A 14,082-nucleotide genomic window follows, 5' to 3' on the forward strand; every position below is an offset into this window, starting at 1 on the left:
CGAAACTTTTTATGGAAATTCTGATAAATTACTTTTCTATGTGTGCGACAATTTTTATTTTTAAAATTTCTCACATTTTTCTATTCATTCATCAGATGCATAATTTTTATAAGATAGAAAAGAATTTTTTCTTTTATTATTTAAAAAGCTTTTTTTTTGCCAACATCCATGTTAATTTTTAAGTTCATGTTATTTTGATACTAAATCATCATTTTAAAAACTTGTATATATTGTATGTACTCACAGAATAGCTTAGATATTTTGGTATTTATATGTTGTACTATTTGTATTAAATAATATTTTGTATTTAATTTCATCGCAAATCAATGAATTTTTCGAATTTATTTCTTTTTATTTCTCTACATTATACTCATTACTCCTGGATTTTTCATTGTAGTTTCAAAACGAAACCTTTCAAAATGATGAGTATTGATTGATAATAAATAGATAGAAATTAAAAAGGTGATTGAACAAATCTAGTTAAGTTGTAATGCATGACAAGTTAAATTACATCTAAGAATTAGATGCTCGCAGTTAGTACAGTAATGCAGTACACTGATGCACATGGCCTTATAAGTCTCTTCCATACCGGTTTGTTATTTAATATAGTTGCGTGCTCTCCTACAAGTAAATAATTCTACAATATGGGTATTTAGATTTAAATTTAATCTATAACCACACTATGTGGTCTATATTGGAGTATAGATACTTTGAATCCTAGATTAGTAAATAAAAATAGATGGTAAGTTAAAAATAGTTAACATAGTGAGTAGAAAATTTGTTGAGAGGTTATATTGTCTTGTAGTGAGTTCTCTTACAGAGAAGGTTGATTAACTTTCGTTACTTTTTACTTTAATTATTTTAAAATGTTAGAAGATGAATCAACATCTGAAATACCAAAATATTTTCGATCAAATTTATTAGCTTGTCGTGAAGCTATAGCACCAGAAGATTTTAAAAAATTCGTTGGTCTAAATACCAACAGTGAAAGAGTTGCATTTATTCTCAGTTATCCAGAGGCTCATGATTTACCTTTGGAAATTGAAAATCGTTTAATAAAAGATTCACAAAAAGCATTAAAGCTTAAAGAAAATGGAAATAAATTATTCGGGCAACAAAAGTATATTCTCGCATTGGAGACATATACAAAAGCAATTATTATTTCACCAAAAAAAGGTAAATATGTTTTTTTAATACATGATAATGTTTAGTCTGATAAATACCAATAATACTAAGAACTTATACAATGTACTGTTTTACAGAAATGAGCATATATTTAGCAAACCGTTCAGCAGCTTTATATAACTTGGAATATTATGAGTTTGCTTTGAGAGACATTGAGGAAGCTCTTTCACGTGGCTATCCTAAAGAACTAGAATATAAACTTCTAGAAAGACGAGCACGATGTTTTTTAGGATTAAAAAGGAATGCACCAGCTATTGAGGCATTTCAAAAAGCTTTAATATCTTTAGATGATGCTAAGGTTCCATTTGAAAAAAAACAAAAACTGGAAATGGATATTAGAATAATGTTAACTATGATGGAAAAAGGTAACCAAATAAGTGAAAAATCAAAATCAGCCAATTCTCAAACTGAAAAAACGAAAAAAAATTCTAATGTAAAAAATGAGCATAATATCCCAAAAATTCCTAATTGTAATCCACTTTATCCATCTGTCAGTTCTGCGGTAGAAATTCGTGAAGGTGGAGAAATAATTGGAAGACATGGAATTGCAACACGAGATATAATGCCGGGAGATTTATTAATTGTGGAAAAGCCGCATGTTTCCGTTTTGCTTAATGAATTTAGATTAAGCAATTGTCATCGTTGCATGAAAAAAAATATCGCTCCGTATCCAGCTGACTGTGATAAGTGTATTATTATTGCTTATTGTAGTCCAAAATGCCGAGATGAAGATACTCAAATTCATGCGATGGAATGTAATATTCTAGGATGCCTTTGGCTTTCTGAAGTTTCCGTAACGTCACTAATGGCTATTAAAGCAATTATGCAGACCCCATGGGCTAAATTACAACAATTGAAAAATGATTATAAAAAGTATAAAGGAAATTTTAAAGCTTCAACGGAAAGACCATTCAGGGGAAAAGATCATTTAGCTTTGTGGTCAATGGGTAAGTTAAATAAATAAAATAATTCTTTCGATAATGTATTGAAAAATTAAATGATTGTCTTAATGATATAAAATCATTTTCAGTTACCCATGAAAGTGAAAGAACTGATGATGATATGTTTCATAGAACGTACATGGCTGCTTGGTTACTGAGACTAATAAAATCAAGTCCATACCTTCCTGGTGAATCAAAAACTCTTTATCCTGATGTACCGCTTTCTGAAGATGAATTATTCATTGCGGATCTGCTCCTTCATCATTTACAGCTTTTACAATTCAATGGCCATGAAATTTCAGAACTTGCAAGACCCAGAAATGAACCTACATTAGCTAGATCAAAAAGTAATTTTATCGGAGGAGGAATATTTCCTACAGCTGCATTGCTGAATCACTCATGTAATCCCGGAGTAATAAGGTAAATGATTAAAGCATTATCATGATAATAAAAAGATTATTATAAAAATTATTTTCAAAAAATATATTAATTATTTAAACATTTATACAGATATTTTCTGGGCACTACGATGGTAGTTCGATCAATACGAACAATACGAGCTGGAGAAGAAATCTGTGATAATTATGGACCTGCTTTTATGAATGAACCCAAAGTAGAGAGACAAAGAAAATTAAGAATGAACTATTGGTTTGACTGCAATTGTGAAGCATGTACTTATAATTGGCCGATTTTGGATGAAATAGATCCAAAGATTTTAAGGTAAAAAAATTTTCTTCGTTGTTATAATAGCAAAAGAACTTACAAAACATTAATTAAATGAAATTTTTCAGGTTCAAATGTGAAACAGGGAAAACTTGTGGTAATGTTCTCTTAGTGAATGTAGACACTAGTGAATTTGTAATTCATTGCAACAAATGCAATAAAAATACAAATATTATGATGGGCTTGAAGGCTTTACAAGATACTGATAGACTTTTTAAAGTGGCCTCAGATCATTTAGAAAGCGGAGAAAATACTAAAGCACTAGAAAATTATTATAAAATTTTAAAACTTTTAGATGATACTTTGGCATTACCTATCAAAGATTATCACATAGCACAGCAAGGTGTAAAATTGATATTACTTTCAGAAGGTAATACATGTGTTGTATAAACAAATTAGTTTTTTAATCTGGATCGTAAAAAAAGGTATTGAGTTTAATTATTTATTAGTGCAATATCCTTATGATATAATGAATAACAAAGTGTAAATTTTAGCTTCACAATTTATTTCATCTCATAAATTGATAAAAGTACAAAATAACAGACAAAACATCAAGTAATTATATCGTCATAATAAAATAACAAATTGAAAAAAAAAAAGATTTAAAAATGAAATTTTCGTACTGCTCTTGATTACAGGCATTAGCTTATACAAATTCATTCATGACACATTTGACAATGAAAGTTTATAGCGTGTATTAAGTGTTCAAGCTGATCTTGATCAAATTACTTAATTCATTCTGTGTGTTGTGTGATGCAACAATTTATATACAAATAAAGGAGGGCTTTATCATTATTGTTTTTATTATTATTAATATTTAGTGTTCTTTGCAGCACTGTTTTATTTCGTAGGTAAAATTAATTTCTCAACGGTCATACTGAGTCCTTAGCTGAAAATAAAAACAAATAAAATTTTAGTATACGCATTTTATTTACTTTTACATAATCAACAAAAATTTATGTTTACCGTCTTTCACGTGAGTCAGATCGGGAACGACGATCTCGGCTTCGGCTTCGAGTTAAAGATCTTCGTCGTGGACTGCGTGACCTTGACCTAAAATATTTAAACAGTTATAACCATTCAGAATTAAGTAAAATGAAAATTCTATATTGTTTGACATTATTATTTCCTGCTGTGTATTTAAATTAATTATTTTTTGCTCAAGTGTTTTAATTTAGTGATATGTAACATTATTAAATCCTAAATATTAAAACACAAATATAAACAAATTATGTCAATAAATTTTTATAAAATTTAACTGGTTAATTTCAAAACAAATAAAATATATTGATTTTCAATGTTACTACTAATGAATGTTAATATAACATATCAATTTATTATAAATGTAACTTTAATAATGATCTATTTTATTAAATGAATTAAAATACTTTATTATAAATCAAATGAAATTTTTACAACTTATAAAATATATTATTAATCTAAAAATATTCTAACGAAGGTTCTTGGGTAAACTTCTTTTTTTATGCTCAATTTATTTAAATGAAAAATCCATGAATAAATAAAAATTTATCAAAAACCCTTAATTTTCTTTTCCTCATATTGAAAGCTTCTATTTTTCAATATCTAAAAAACTATTGTATTAAACGTATATTCAAATAGTTAAGAAAATAAACATTGTAAATTAAAGTGGTTACATGAACTATTTTACAACACTTTATGTCGATTATTGTATATATTTTTATCATCACTGATATCAAATATAGTAATTTAGAAAAATTAAGGGTTAATAAAAATGTTTGAAATAATACAATGAATAATAACCCAAGAACTCAACGTGTTTATGATAAAAACAGATAAAAAATTTGTTAAAATCTGTAAAATACCAGACGATTGTGAACATGTGGTGGTGGTGGTGGTAGTGGTGGTGGTGATGGTTGGTGGTAGTTGGTTGGGTGGTAGGATGGTATGTATGTGATTATTTTGCATTGCTCGATCGAAGAGAAGTGACGGTCACATTGTTCATCAAAGTAAAACGTCGTAGTTGACGAAGTAGCAGTGGTAGAAGTAGTTGGGACGGACGCGATGATATTTTGATAGAAGAATTCATATCGCGTTGGCTGTTTGATGATTACGATGTTCCTAGTCTCTTAGTAGAAGAGTAGAGGTGGACCCCGAAGAATTCTTTTTTAAAGGGTATAATGACGGACCGACGGACAGCAACGGACTGTCAATGACGGGCAATCTTTGCTCCTCGCGGTGACTAGTTGCGGGAAATTAGTAGTGGACAGGCAGGCTACATATTTTCAGTTTTGATTGCAAAATTTTTATTGTTCACGGTGGCTGTAGTAGTAGTAATAGTAGAAGTAGTAGTAGTAGTAGAAGTAGTGGTAGTAGTGACGGGGAGACGAGCAGAGCTAGGAGTTGACTCTTGTAGAATCTGTAAACGTCAGTTTCACCAATAAAACTATTATCAACGTTAATTATATTCATCTCGCTAATACTCTTCGGACATGAAATTGTGTGTTTTTATAAATAAAATTCGATATTTACAATTATTTATCATTTTAACTGTCCACTCTAACAATTTATTTCAAAACCGAAAACTGATGCAATTACAAATTCAAACAAAAAAAAAATAATTTCTCTCATTATAAAATTTTTCAAATATTACTACTTTTACTAATAATACCATCATTATTACTTTTAAAATTTGTGCATGCATCAAGTAATCAATAGCTTTTATTTAATTAAGTCAACCAAAATTTGAAATATGTGATGATTTTATGAATTTACATAAAAATTAAATATCATTCTTCAGTTAATCATAGTAATTTTCTTTGATAAATATTTTGATAATTCAAATAAATAAAAATATTAAATTACTTATTGATTATCATCACATAATATCTTAATTTTATTTGTTCAAACAATTTATTAATCTTCAATAATTAATTTCAAATCAACTATTAATTATTCAATAATGGTCAAAATGTAATAATTATTACGTCCGTTAATTAGCAGTAATACGTAAAGTCTTTTCTTATTTACCTACTCAATCAATATCACTAATAAGTAAAACAATATCAAAACATTTATCATCCATCATATCTTATACTAATTCTATAAAATATTGTTCAAGTGATCACAATGTGCAAATTGTTTCTTCATTAAACAAACAAACATATATACATACGTGTGGACTCATGAAATAGATCATCATCTTCTTTGGCCATTTCAATAAACTAAAGAAGAAATTCGAAAGAATTTAAATAAAAATTACCTGTGATATTGACCATACGGTGAATATCTTGGACTCCTTGATTGCGATCTAAAGAAATTAAAATAAAATTGCGACATATTGGATAAATCTTCGTAACTGCAGGCAATTTTCCGGAATTTCGTTTTCTCTTAAATTGATTATTGTGCTGCTATTTCGAAAGAATTTCAAATAAATGCTTACCTAGAATAACGACCCAATGATCTTCTACGTGGACTGCGAGATCTGGACCTACAAAGCCCGTAAAAAAACATTTGGAACGTAAATCCTTTCAAATTTTATAGAAAACCAACAACTGCGTGTGAATGAGTTTTGTTTTAAATAATTAATTAAATTATCATCAAATAGAACTAAATCTAAATAAAAATAGATAAATAATACTGTAATAGTGGAAATAAATGTTTCGAAATTCTTCTGCCTATAGCATATTTGGTTGACTATTTTCAAATTAAATAAAGTAAGAGAATCTTATCAAACTAAACTAACGTCGTGCTCTCTTATATCATGTGCAATATATCAATAAAGTCAGTAATTTGTATTACAATCACACAGATATACCCACATTGTCATTAATCTTATTATCAGCTTCTCTCTATTTCAGCTGCAAGATATACCTATGAATAATTAAAAACATCAGTCTTACCTTGAATATCTGGGACCAGGTCGACGACCACCACCTGCTCGACGACTTCTTCCAGAAGACATTTCTACTCTTATTCTTGAACCACAGCATCGTCTGTAAACATGGATTAATTGACTAAATTAGCAATTGAGTTTAGCAACCACAATATAAATACTTTATGATTGAGTAAGATAAAAAATAACATTGCTCATGTGATTAAAAACTATATTGAATGATTTTATTAAATTATCATATAAAAATTGTTTTTACGAAAAACCATGAATTAAACAAGATACAAATGACTCAAAATAAAACGTACATATGACAAGATACTAAATATCTTTTAATCAAATGAAATTAATTTATAACAGTGGATGTTATTTCATAACATTTGTACGTACTTTCCATGAAGTCCACGAACAGCATCTTCAGCATCACGCGGATCTTCAAATTCAACAAAAGCGAACCCAGGTGGATTTCGAGCTACCCAAACATTTCTTAAAGGCCCATATTGACTGAATGCATTTTCAATCTCATGTTTGCTAGCACTGCTACCCAGGTTACCGACATAAACTTTGCAGGTAAGATCCCATTCCCGGTATCGAGACATTTTGAATATATCTATCGAAACAGTCATTGAAACTATGAATTATTCATTTGTATAAAAAAATCTATTTATTTAAATTTTTAATTTACATTTATAGTGAAATAAGAATAATATATTAAAAACGTTTACCCACGCTGTTTGGTGGTCATCATTCACTTAGCCTTGTATTACATACATTATCCTTATAATATATAAATGTAATTGTAATTTTCAGTATTTCAATAATAGTATACTTACATATATATTTTGTTGAATTTACTCTTGATAATTTTAAGTATATATAAATTTAGAGCCAATTAATAGAACAATAATTTTCAGAACACTACAACAAAATGGAGACGCTGTCGTTTGCGTCAGTGCTGAAGCACAAGCACTGAGAAACATAAACAATCCATTACAAAGATAGGTATATCAATTGGCATTGCCGTCCCACAGTTTTGGTTAAATCCCGCTAAAACGCTCTTTATGCATAAACATGATAAAACAGAGTTCTGCATTAGGAATTCAACAGCACTGCCTCTGTCAGCTTAGGTGACAAAAATGATTTTTGTTGATAAAATTTTTGTGATTCGCCCATCTGCGTTGGTTCTTTCCTATAATTTTGCCGAAATACACACATGTGAAAACTTTGAAAAAAAAAAAAATTGAAAAAATAATCGGCATTCATTGTTGGATTGTATGAAGAAAGTTAATTTTTTTAGGATACTTTGAACATTATATACGTAACAATTTAAAAATATTTTCCGCACTAAAAACACTTGAAAGTAAGTTCAAACCATGGAGTCTCTCGTCAAATCATTCTCTGGATTAAATCTTTTGTGTAAATTTTTAAAAACTAGGTAATAATTATAACAATCTCAGTAATATAAGGCATATTCATTGTTATATGATAACTTTTCTTTTTTTTTTTTTATTATAGAACTCAAGTTGTGATAATACCTAATCGAAATAAGTTTATACATGCCCATCCAAGAAAACGTCATCCACCATGGTTACCGAAACAACTTCGAGTAGTAAGTTGATAAAGATTAAAAATCCAAAAGAGTTTTTGAATTCAAGCTTGTTCTACATCATTATTTGTTATTTTTCACAGCCTTATAATGAAGAGCTGACAGCAGAGAATAGGGACTTTATAAAAGAAGTGGTAGAATCCAAATATGGAGAAAAAGATCATTTAAGTGGATCAACTTCACCACTCAAAATAGAACCTATTGAACCACGTCAAGAATGGACACCTACTTCACGAAGATGTGGATTAATTGCTAAGAAAATTGGTGTCTATCCCATGTGGTTAAAAGATGGATCAAGAGTTACATCTACATTATTACATGTAAGTGAATGATAACACGCACATAACATTACTTATCAGTTATAGAACAGAATTAATCTTTTCTTTAAATTTGTTATTTTGTTAGATTTGTGACAATCATGTCATTAAATATATTCCACCTGAAGAATGGAACCCAATGGTACGAAGTAAACACAACATTCCTAAAAGAAAACTGGGATGTCTAATAATTGGAGCAGAGAGTGCAGATCCACAAAAGGTAACTTAGATATAACAAGAAATCATTTGTCAGTAAAAAAAACAGCTTAATTATAAATTAATAAACGTCTCGTATATTATAGTTTACTAAAGAATATTGTGGGATGTTCATTGAGTCTGGAGTAATGCCGACAAATGCAATAAGTAGATTTGCTGTATCGCCGGACGCAGCAATACAGCCAGGAACACCTTTATATGCAGCTCATTATAAGCCAGGAGATTATATAGACATTCGAGGAAAAACGTAAGCTGAAATCGAATCATATGCAGTAATTTAATTTTTCTGCTCAATATTTTTTTTCTACAGAGTGGACCGTGGTTTTCAAGGAGTAATGAAACGATGGGGTTTTAAAGGTATGCCGGCAACTCATGGAGTAACAAAAACCCATAGAAGACCAGGAAATATTGGATCTGGAGGGGAAAAAGCGCGTGTTATGCCAGGCACAAAAATGCCCGGTCATATGGGAAATCGGTATCGAATAATTCGAGGAGTAAAGGTATATACTCCATTATCTATATTTTAGCAAAATAATGTGAAATTTAGAACGAATAATATTTTGTGTATGTATTAAATACAGATACTTCGAATCAACTATAAATATAACGTGATGTGGGTTCAGGGTCATAATCTTCCTGGAGAAACAAATAATTGGATAACCGTTTATGATACATTATTATATCATAAAAGGTATACGAAAACAGCGCCGGTTTTCCCTACTTTTTTCCCCGGTGATACAGAACTTCCTGAAGAACTATATGCAGATGAAGTACATCAATTTGGTGCTCCTACAATAGAACTTGAACCAGAGAAAGAGAAAACGAAAAAGAAATAATGTATCAAAGTAGAAAAAGTAAATGTAAAAAAATTGACATAAATAAATTTAATAAAAACAACAAGAGCTTGGCTTTTTAATTTTTATCTAAATTAAAAATGAACTTAAAATTGCAAAAAAATTAAACCTTGAAGAATAATGACTTTGTATACTTTTTGAATTTGTATATTTTAGTATCGATTTTTATAATCTAAAGAAATGCGTTTTTAACAATATCAAGATATATTTAAGAACGTTCTTAATTATAAATTTATAATCTGTATTTGATTATTAAAATTATTTTGATACTCGCCAATTACTTTTAACTTTAAATACGAACTATAAGAAGTAATATTTAAGTTATGATTTTATAAAAAATTTACTTTTTATAATTATCTTAAGAGTGTAATAAAGTAACTATGAAAGTTGCGTCGGTATTTAAATTTAAAAGTTAGTTAAAACATAAAATACTTAAAATTTAATGTATTGTTATTATTTAACACAACTATTGATTTGAGATTATCGTATTTTATAATTTTATCTTATTTAAAAATAGATTTAAAAATAAAAAATGACGAATTTGAAATGCTTAATAAATTTGTTTATGGTAAGTTTTATTGTAGCTGCTCCATACAGAACATTTTTTTATTATTACTTATTACTCCTACTGGCGGAAAGTAGTCAATTATTCTTCATATTTAGTAATCAACATTTACTATAAATTCAATATGCCTAAAATATACACGGATAGTTTTGTTAATTTAACATAACTGAACCAAGATTCAGTTAGGTGAAAAAATTAAAGAGATGTGAATGTAAGCACAAAAGACTTCCTTACTTTATTTTAACATAATAAAGATCAAAAGAAATAAATCATGACGATTATTAACACATAATTTCACTTTGATGTTCTTATGAATAATTCGATAAATTGTTTAGAACTGATTAATTTTAATTTTAATTGTAAAATAAAAGTAATTATATAAGTTTATGCTAAAAAAACTGGAAGAAAAGAACATGCGGACACGATCGATCGTACTTAATTTCTTAATTGTTTCGCTGAGACTGCTCGCATGCATTTGTTAATAAATGCCGATTGAAGTGTTTTTTTAACTTAATGTTTATTTTTAAGGAAGGCCATATTATGCACCATTTTTAAGGCCAAATTTCGTCTCGAATCTTGGTTCAGGTGCCGTGCGCTGATTAATACACCTCATATTATCGGAGCAGAGAAGTTGGATTGTAGAATGATAATAAAGAAAGAAAAGTAGCTCCACTGAAATGTCCTCTTGACGGCAGCATAGATGAATAAAGAATAATTGCGTCGTCTCAGAATTTGTATCTTTCATTTGGAATAGCTGTCGTCGGATCGAATTCATATGTTCCTTCTCCAACTTGAGGTGCTAAATTCGTTTCGTCGCCCTAAAAAATAATAAAATTATATCATAATTGATTACTTACTGTAATCATCTATAAAGAAAAAATGAATTTATATTTACTTCGTCAGAAAAGTATTGTTCGATTATCTCATAAGCTAGTTTGTAAATGTCTATGTTGTCGTGATTTTGAAGTTGTTCAATCTTATCTAAACCTGAAAAGACAAACAAATCCAATATTAGTTAATTATTAAGATTCACAATACTATAAAGGTGATTTGAATGATTACCTTGACATTCTTCAATCATGTTAGCAAGTTGTTCTACGTCTGGTCCAGCATGTTTGAGCATATTATTAATGCCATCTAACACAACTTGAATAACTTGCGTGTCTTTGCATGATAATAGATCACAAAATGGTTCAATAACGCCTTCTTGAATCAATCTAGCCACTTGATCTCTACTACCACTTATTGTATAGTTACTAATTGCCCAAGCAGCTTCTTTTTGTGTTTGAGAATCTGATTTAGATAAGTTACGAATAATTAGAGGTAATAATCCAGCCTCTATCACTGCCTCTACTTGAGATTGATTTCCTGCCGTGATGTTTGACAAAAACCACACAGCTTCTTTACAAATTTTATCCTTTTGATGTGTTAATAAATTAGGGAAGTGCGATAACGCATCGCAATTTAAAACAGTTTGAGTTTGTTCGTCGGTACCGGTGACAATATTTCCTACTGCTCTAAGGGCTGCAGTTTGGAGTTTTACTTCTTTGTGAGAGAGAAGTGGAATAAGTTGTGGCACAACTCCGCTGTCAATTACCATTTGTATTTGTTCGTTACCACCATCCGTCAAATAGCTCAATGCCCACACGGTATCAACAAGTATCTAAAATAAAAATAAATAAATTTCTACAATACTTTTATATGTTAAATTTTCATTGGTATTATGTATTGAATATTTTGCGATGGTAAATGTAATGATAATAACTTTCATTCTTTTAGATTAATAAAAAAAAATAAGTTCTATAGTGATTGTTATACTGTATAATTACAATACCTAACCTAAAAAAAAATAACTTATATTATTTATCGCCAAGTATTATATTGTAAACATTTCCTCCTAAAACGTAATACAAACGAAATAGAATTTTTAAAAATTTCTTGGAAGTACGGCAAAAAAAAAAAAAAAAATTTTAACATTTTTAGTGATTAACAAATGATAACAAATGATAGAAGAATTTCATAAAATCACCTAACGGAAATTTTTGAAATTACAAAATGTTTTGCTTCAGTCTAGTAATTATTATTTTAGTATAAAAATATGTGATGGAGTATGTAAGAAAAAAAATATCTCATGAAATCTAAATCTGTTAAAGTACTTTAAATAGCATAAAATTACTTACGTTGACATCCGTATGATGAATGAGCATGTTGAGAGCCGGTAAAATTTCTTTTATTGTCTGTACTGGCGGTGGTGGTTCTTTATTTCTGCATAAGTTTACAATTACCCACGTAACATTGCGTAAAAATGTAATAGGTATGTCTGGTTTTATAAAAGTCAATAATGGTTGAACAACTCCAAGTTTGATCACGTAATCTCGTGGTACTGGTCCATCACCAATGATGTTTCCTTCAAAAAACAAAATATTAATAAATAATATCTAAAAAAAAATTGATACACTTAAATAAATAAGAACATCAATCAGAAAATACATACCTAAAGCCCATACAGCCTGTTCACAAACATTTTGTTGACTGGAATGCAACAATTGAAGAAACAGTGGTACAGCACCAGCAGTTATAACTGCTTGTGTTTGAGTTGATGTTCCACTCGCTATATTTGTTAAAGCCCACGCTGCTTCGAATTGTAAGGATGGGCTGCAAACAAATTCATGATTAATTATATGATATATTATAAAGGAGACAACTGAATTACTTTACAATCATCTTACTTGTCATGTTTTTCAAGACAGCAAACTAGAATTGGTAAAATTCCACTTTCAATTAATGGATCAATGGGTGGATTCCTATCTGACGATAATAACTTTCTGGCTGATTGTACAGCTGCCAATTGTTCCTTAGGATCAAGACTTGCAGCTTTTTGTACCAATGCTTCCAAGTCAACTTTAGACAATGTGTTTTCAATATCATCATCATCTGCAATTGGAACATTTCTTCTTTTTTGTAATGTTTCCTCTCGTTTATTTTTTCTCAACTCTACAGTTACTTCATTTCGTCTTCTTCTCATTTCCTGACAGCAAAAATATACATGAAACATTCATTATAATAACTAGATACTTATTTATATTTGTTTTAATAAAGGCATGTATATTTAAATAAATTTCGTAATGAATTAGGTATTTAAATACAAGTAACCAATAAAGATCAAGCATCACAATAATAATAATAGAGTCAAAAAATACTACTCCTTAACTATTATAAGATAGAATTGTGTCAGAGACTCAAAGTGTCCCGTTAACAAGAAGTCATGCATACAAAATAAGGCCAGGAATATTCTCGCAAATTTTTGTCGATTCCCAGAATAGTCATGACAACGGAAAATGATTAGATTATTCAACTTACATCTTGGTCTTTGCCTTTATTCTTAAAAACCATCATTCGGTTTTTATTTTGCATTTCGTTAGCCATTTTTTTTTAAACTAATGTTCACTTTTAATGAATAAACTGATATGCCGGTATTAAAAACACTACGGTGCACGTTTCACGATTTATTCAAGTGTATCTTTGCTCCGTTCACTTCAGCAACTGCATTACGTTGCGTGCCAAACCACTATAAGTTATCGCGATGCGAGAATTCATGCATATTGAGAAAAATTAACTCAATTGATAAATCCGTATAAGTTTAAACTCATTCACACTTTTTTTATCCGTACATTAAATGTTTAAAGTTCAGAAAAAATTTATAACAATTCGAGAACAGCGTTCCGAAAAACCGCAAGCGAACAAGTTCGACGCATATGGCCGTCGTATTTAGACTTTTGGGAAACCGGAACACGAGGCATAACA

The 14,082-nt window shown here is 29.3% G+C and overlaps 4 protein-coding genes across 7 annotated transcripts; 2 read left to right on the forward strand and 2 right to left on the reverse strand.

Moving 5' to 3' along the window:
- The first annotated feature begins 489 nt into the window (after positions 1–489).
- LOC118070938 (SET and MYND domain-containing protein 4-like) lies at positions 490–3,456 on the forward strand. The gene is made up of 6 exons (XM_035089831.1): positions 490–1,176; positions 1,263–2,132; positions 2,216–2,546; positions 2,637–2,846; positions 2,918–3,274; positions 3,344–3,456. The coding sequence occupies exons 1-5, from the start codon at positions 867–869 to the stop codon at positions 3,237–3,239; spliced, it is 2,043 nt and encodes a 680-aa protein (XP_034945722.1). The 5' UTR covers positions 490–866; the 3' UTR covers positions 3,240–3,274; positions 3,344–3,456.
- Rbp1 (RNA-binding protein 1) lies at positions 3,451–7,670 on the reverse strand. 4 transcript variants are annotated; one of them, XR_004690821.1, is made up of 6 exons: positions 7,554–7,670; positions 7,111–7,351; positions 6,731–6,823; positions 4,694–5,247; positions 3,816–3,902; positions 3,451–3,738 (listed from the first exon to the last, which is right to left on the reverse strand). XR_004690821.1 is itself a non-coding variant. In XM_035089834.1 (6 exons), exons 1-6 carry the CDS (start codon positions 7,466–7,468, stop codon positions 3,812–3,814), a joined length of 519 nt encoding a protein of 172 aa, XP_034945725.1. In that variant the 5' UTR covers positions 7,469–7,496. The 4 variants fall into 4 exon arrangements, 2 of the variants coding, with proteins under 2 accessions (XP_034945724.1, XP_034945725.1); XR_004690820.1 differs by lacking the exon at positions 7,554–7,670 and adding an exon at positions 7,450–7,492 and having other exon boundaries at positions 7,111–7,330; XM_035089834.1 differs by lacking the exons at positions 3,451–3,738; positions 4,694–5,247; positions 7,554–7,670 and adding exons at positions 6,091–6,138; positions 6,271–6,318; positions 7,450–7,496 and having other exon boundaries at positions 3,812–3,902; positions 7,111–7,330.
- A 208-nt stretch (positions 7,671–7,878) lies between these two features.
- mRpL3 (mitochondrial ribosomal protein L3) lies at positions 7,879–9,759 on the forward strand. The gene is made up of 7 exons (XM_035089778.1): positions 7,879–8,155; positions 8,236–8,329; positions 8,410–8,646; positions 8,732–8,863; positions 8,946–9,106; positions 9,170–9,359; positions 9,441–9,759. The coding sequence occupies exons 1-7, from the start codon at positions 8,094–8,096 to the stop codon at positions 9,693–9,695; spliced, it is 1,131 nt and encodes a 376-aa protein (XP_034945669.1). The 5' UTR covers positions 7,879–8,093; the 3' UTR covers positions 9,696–9,759.
- A 508-nt stretch (positions 9,760–10,267) lies between these two features.
- On the reverse strand, positions 10,268–14,062 carry Kap-alpha3 (karyopherin alpha3). The gene is made up of 7 exons (XM_035089914.1): positions 13,639–14,062; positions 13,008–13,306; positions 12,773–12,933; positions 12,459–12,685; positions 11,341–11,941; positions 11,174–11,265; positions 10,268–11,096 (listed from the first exon to the last, which is right to left on the reverse strand). Exons 1-7 carry the CDS (start codon positions 13,702–13,704, stop codon positions 11,004–11,006), a joined length of 1,539 nt encoding a protein of 512 aa, XP_034945805.1. The 5' UTR covers positions 13,705–14,062; the 3' UTR covers positions 10,268–11,003.
- Positions 14,063–14,082: the final 20 nt, after the last annotated feature.

Source organism: Chelonus insularis, unplaced genomic scaffold, assembly GCF_013357705.1.
Source record: "Chelonus insularis isolate UGA/USDA-ARS -01 unplaced genomic scaffold, ASM1335770v1 contig_70_pilon, whole genome shotgun sequence".
NCBI lineage: Eukaryota > Metazoa > Arthropoda > Insecta > Hymenoptera > Braconidae > Chelonus > Chelonus insularis.

What these genes read in the sequence shown, in the direction of transcription:
- Rbp1 (XM_035089834.1), bottom strand. An exon ending in CCTGGTCCCAGATATTCAAG is followed by an intron (nt 6,319 to 6,730) that starts GTAAGACTGATG and finishes CGGGCTTTGTAG; the next exon opens with GTCCAGATCTCGCAGTCCAC. An exon ending in CCGTATGGTCAATATCACAG is followed by an intron (nt 3,903 to 6,090) that starts GTAATTTTTATT and finishes TAAATATTTTAG; the next exon opens with GTCAAGGTCACGCAGTCCAC.
- Kap-alpha3 (XM_035089914.1), bottom strand. Translation starts at nt 13,704, where the DNA reads ATGGCTAACGAAATGCAAAATAAAAACCGAATGATGGTTTTTAAGAAT. An exon ending in ACAGGCTGTATGGGCTTTAG is followed by an intron (nt 12,686 to 12,772) that starts GTATGTATTTTC and finishes TGTTTTTTGAAG; the next exon opens with GAAACATCATTGGTGATGGA. An exon ending in CATGATTGAAGAATGTCAAG is followed by an intron (nt 11,266 to 11,340) that starts GTAATCATTCAA and finishes TTGTCTTTTCAG; the next exon opens with GTTTAGATAAGATTGAACAA.
- mRpL3 (XM_035089778.1), top strand. Translation starts at nt 8,094, where the DNA reads ATGGAGTCTCTCGTCAAATCATTCTCTGGATTAAATCTTTTGTGTAAA. An exon ending in TACCGAAACAACTTCGAGTA is followed by an intron (nt 8,330 to 8,409) that starts GTAAGTTGATAA and finishes TATTTTTCACAG; the next exon opens with CCTTATAATGAAGAGCTGAC. An exon ending in ATAGACATTCGAGGAAAAAC is followed by an intron (nt 9,107 to 9,169) that starts GTAAGCTGAAAT and finishes TTTTTTCTACAG; the next exon opens with AGTGGACCGTGGTTTTCAAG.
- LOC118070938 (XM_035089831.1), top strand. Translation starts at nt 867, where the DNA reads ATGTTAGAAGATGAATCAACATCTGAAATACCAAAATATTTTCGATCA. An exon ending in TTTAGCTTTGTGGTCAATGG is followed by an intron (nt 2,133 to 2,215) that starts GTAAGTTAAATA and finishes AATCATTTTCAG; the next exon opens with TTACCCATGAAAGTGAAAGA. An exon ending in TGTAATCCCGGAGTAATAAG is followed by an intron (nt 2,547 to 2,636) that starts GTAAATGATTAA and finishes ACATTTATACAG; the next exon opens with ATATTTTCTGGGCACTACGA.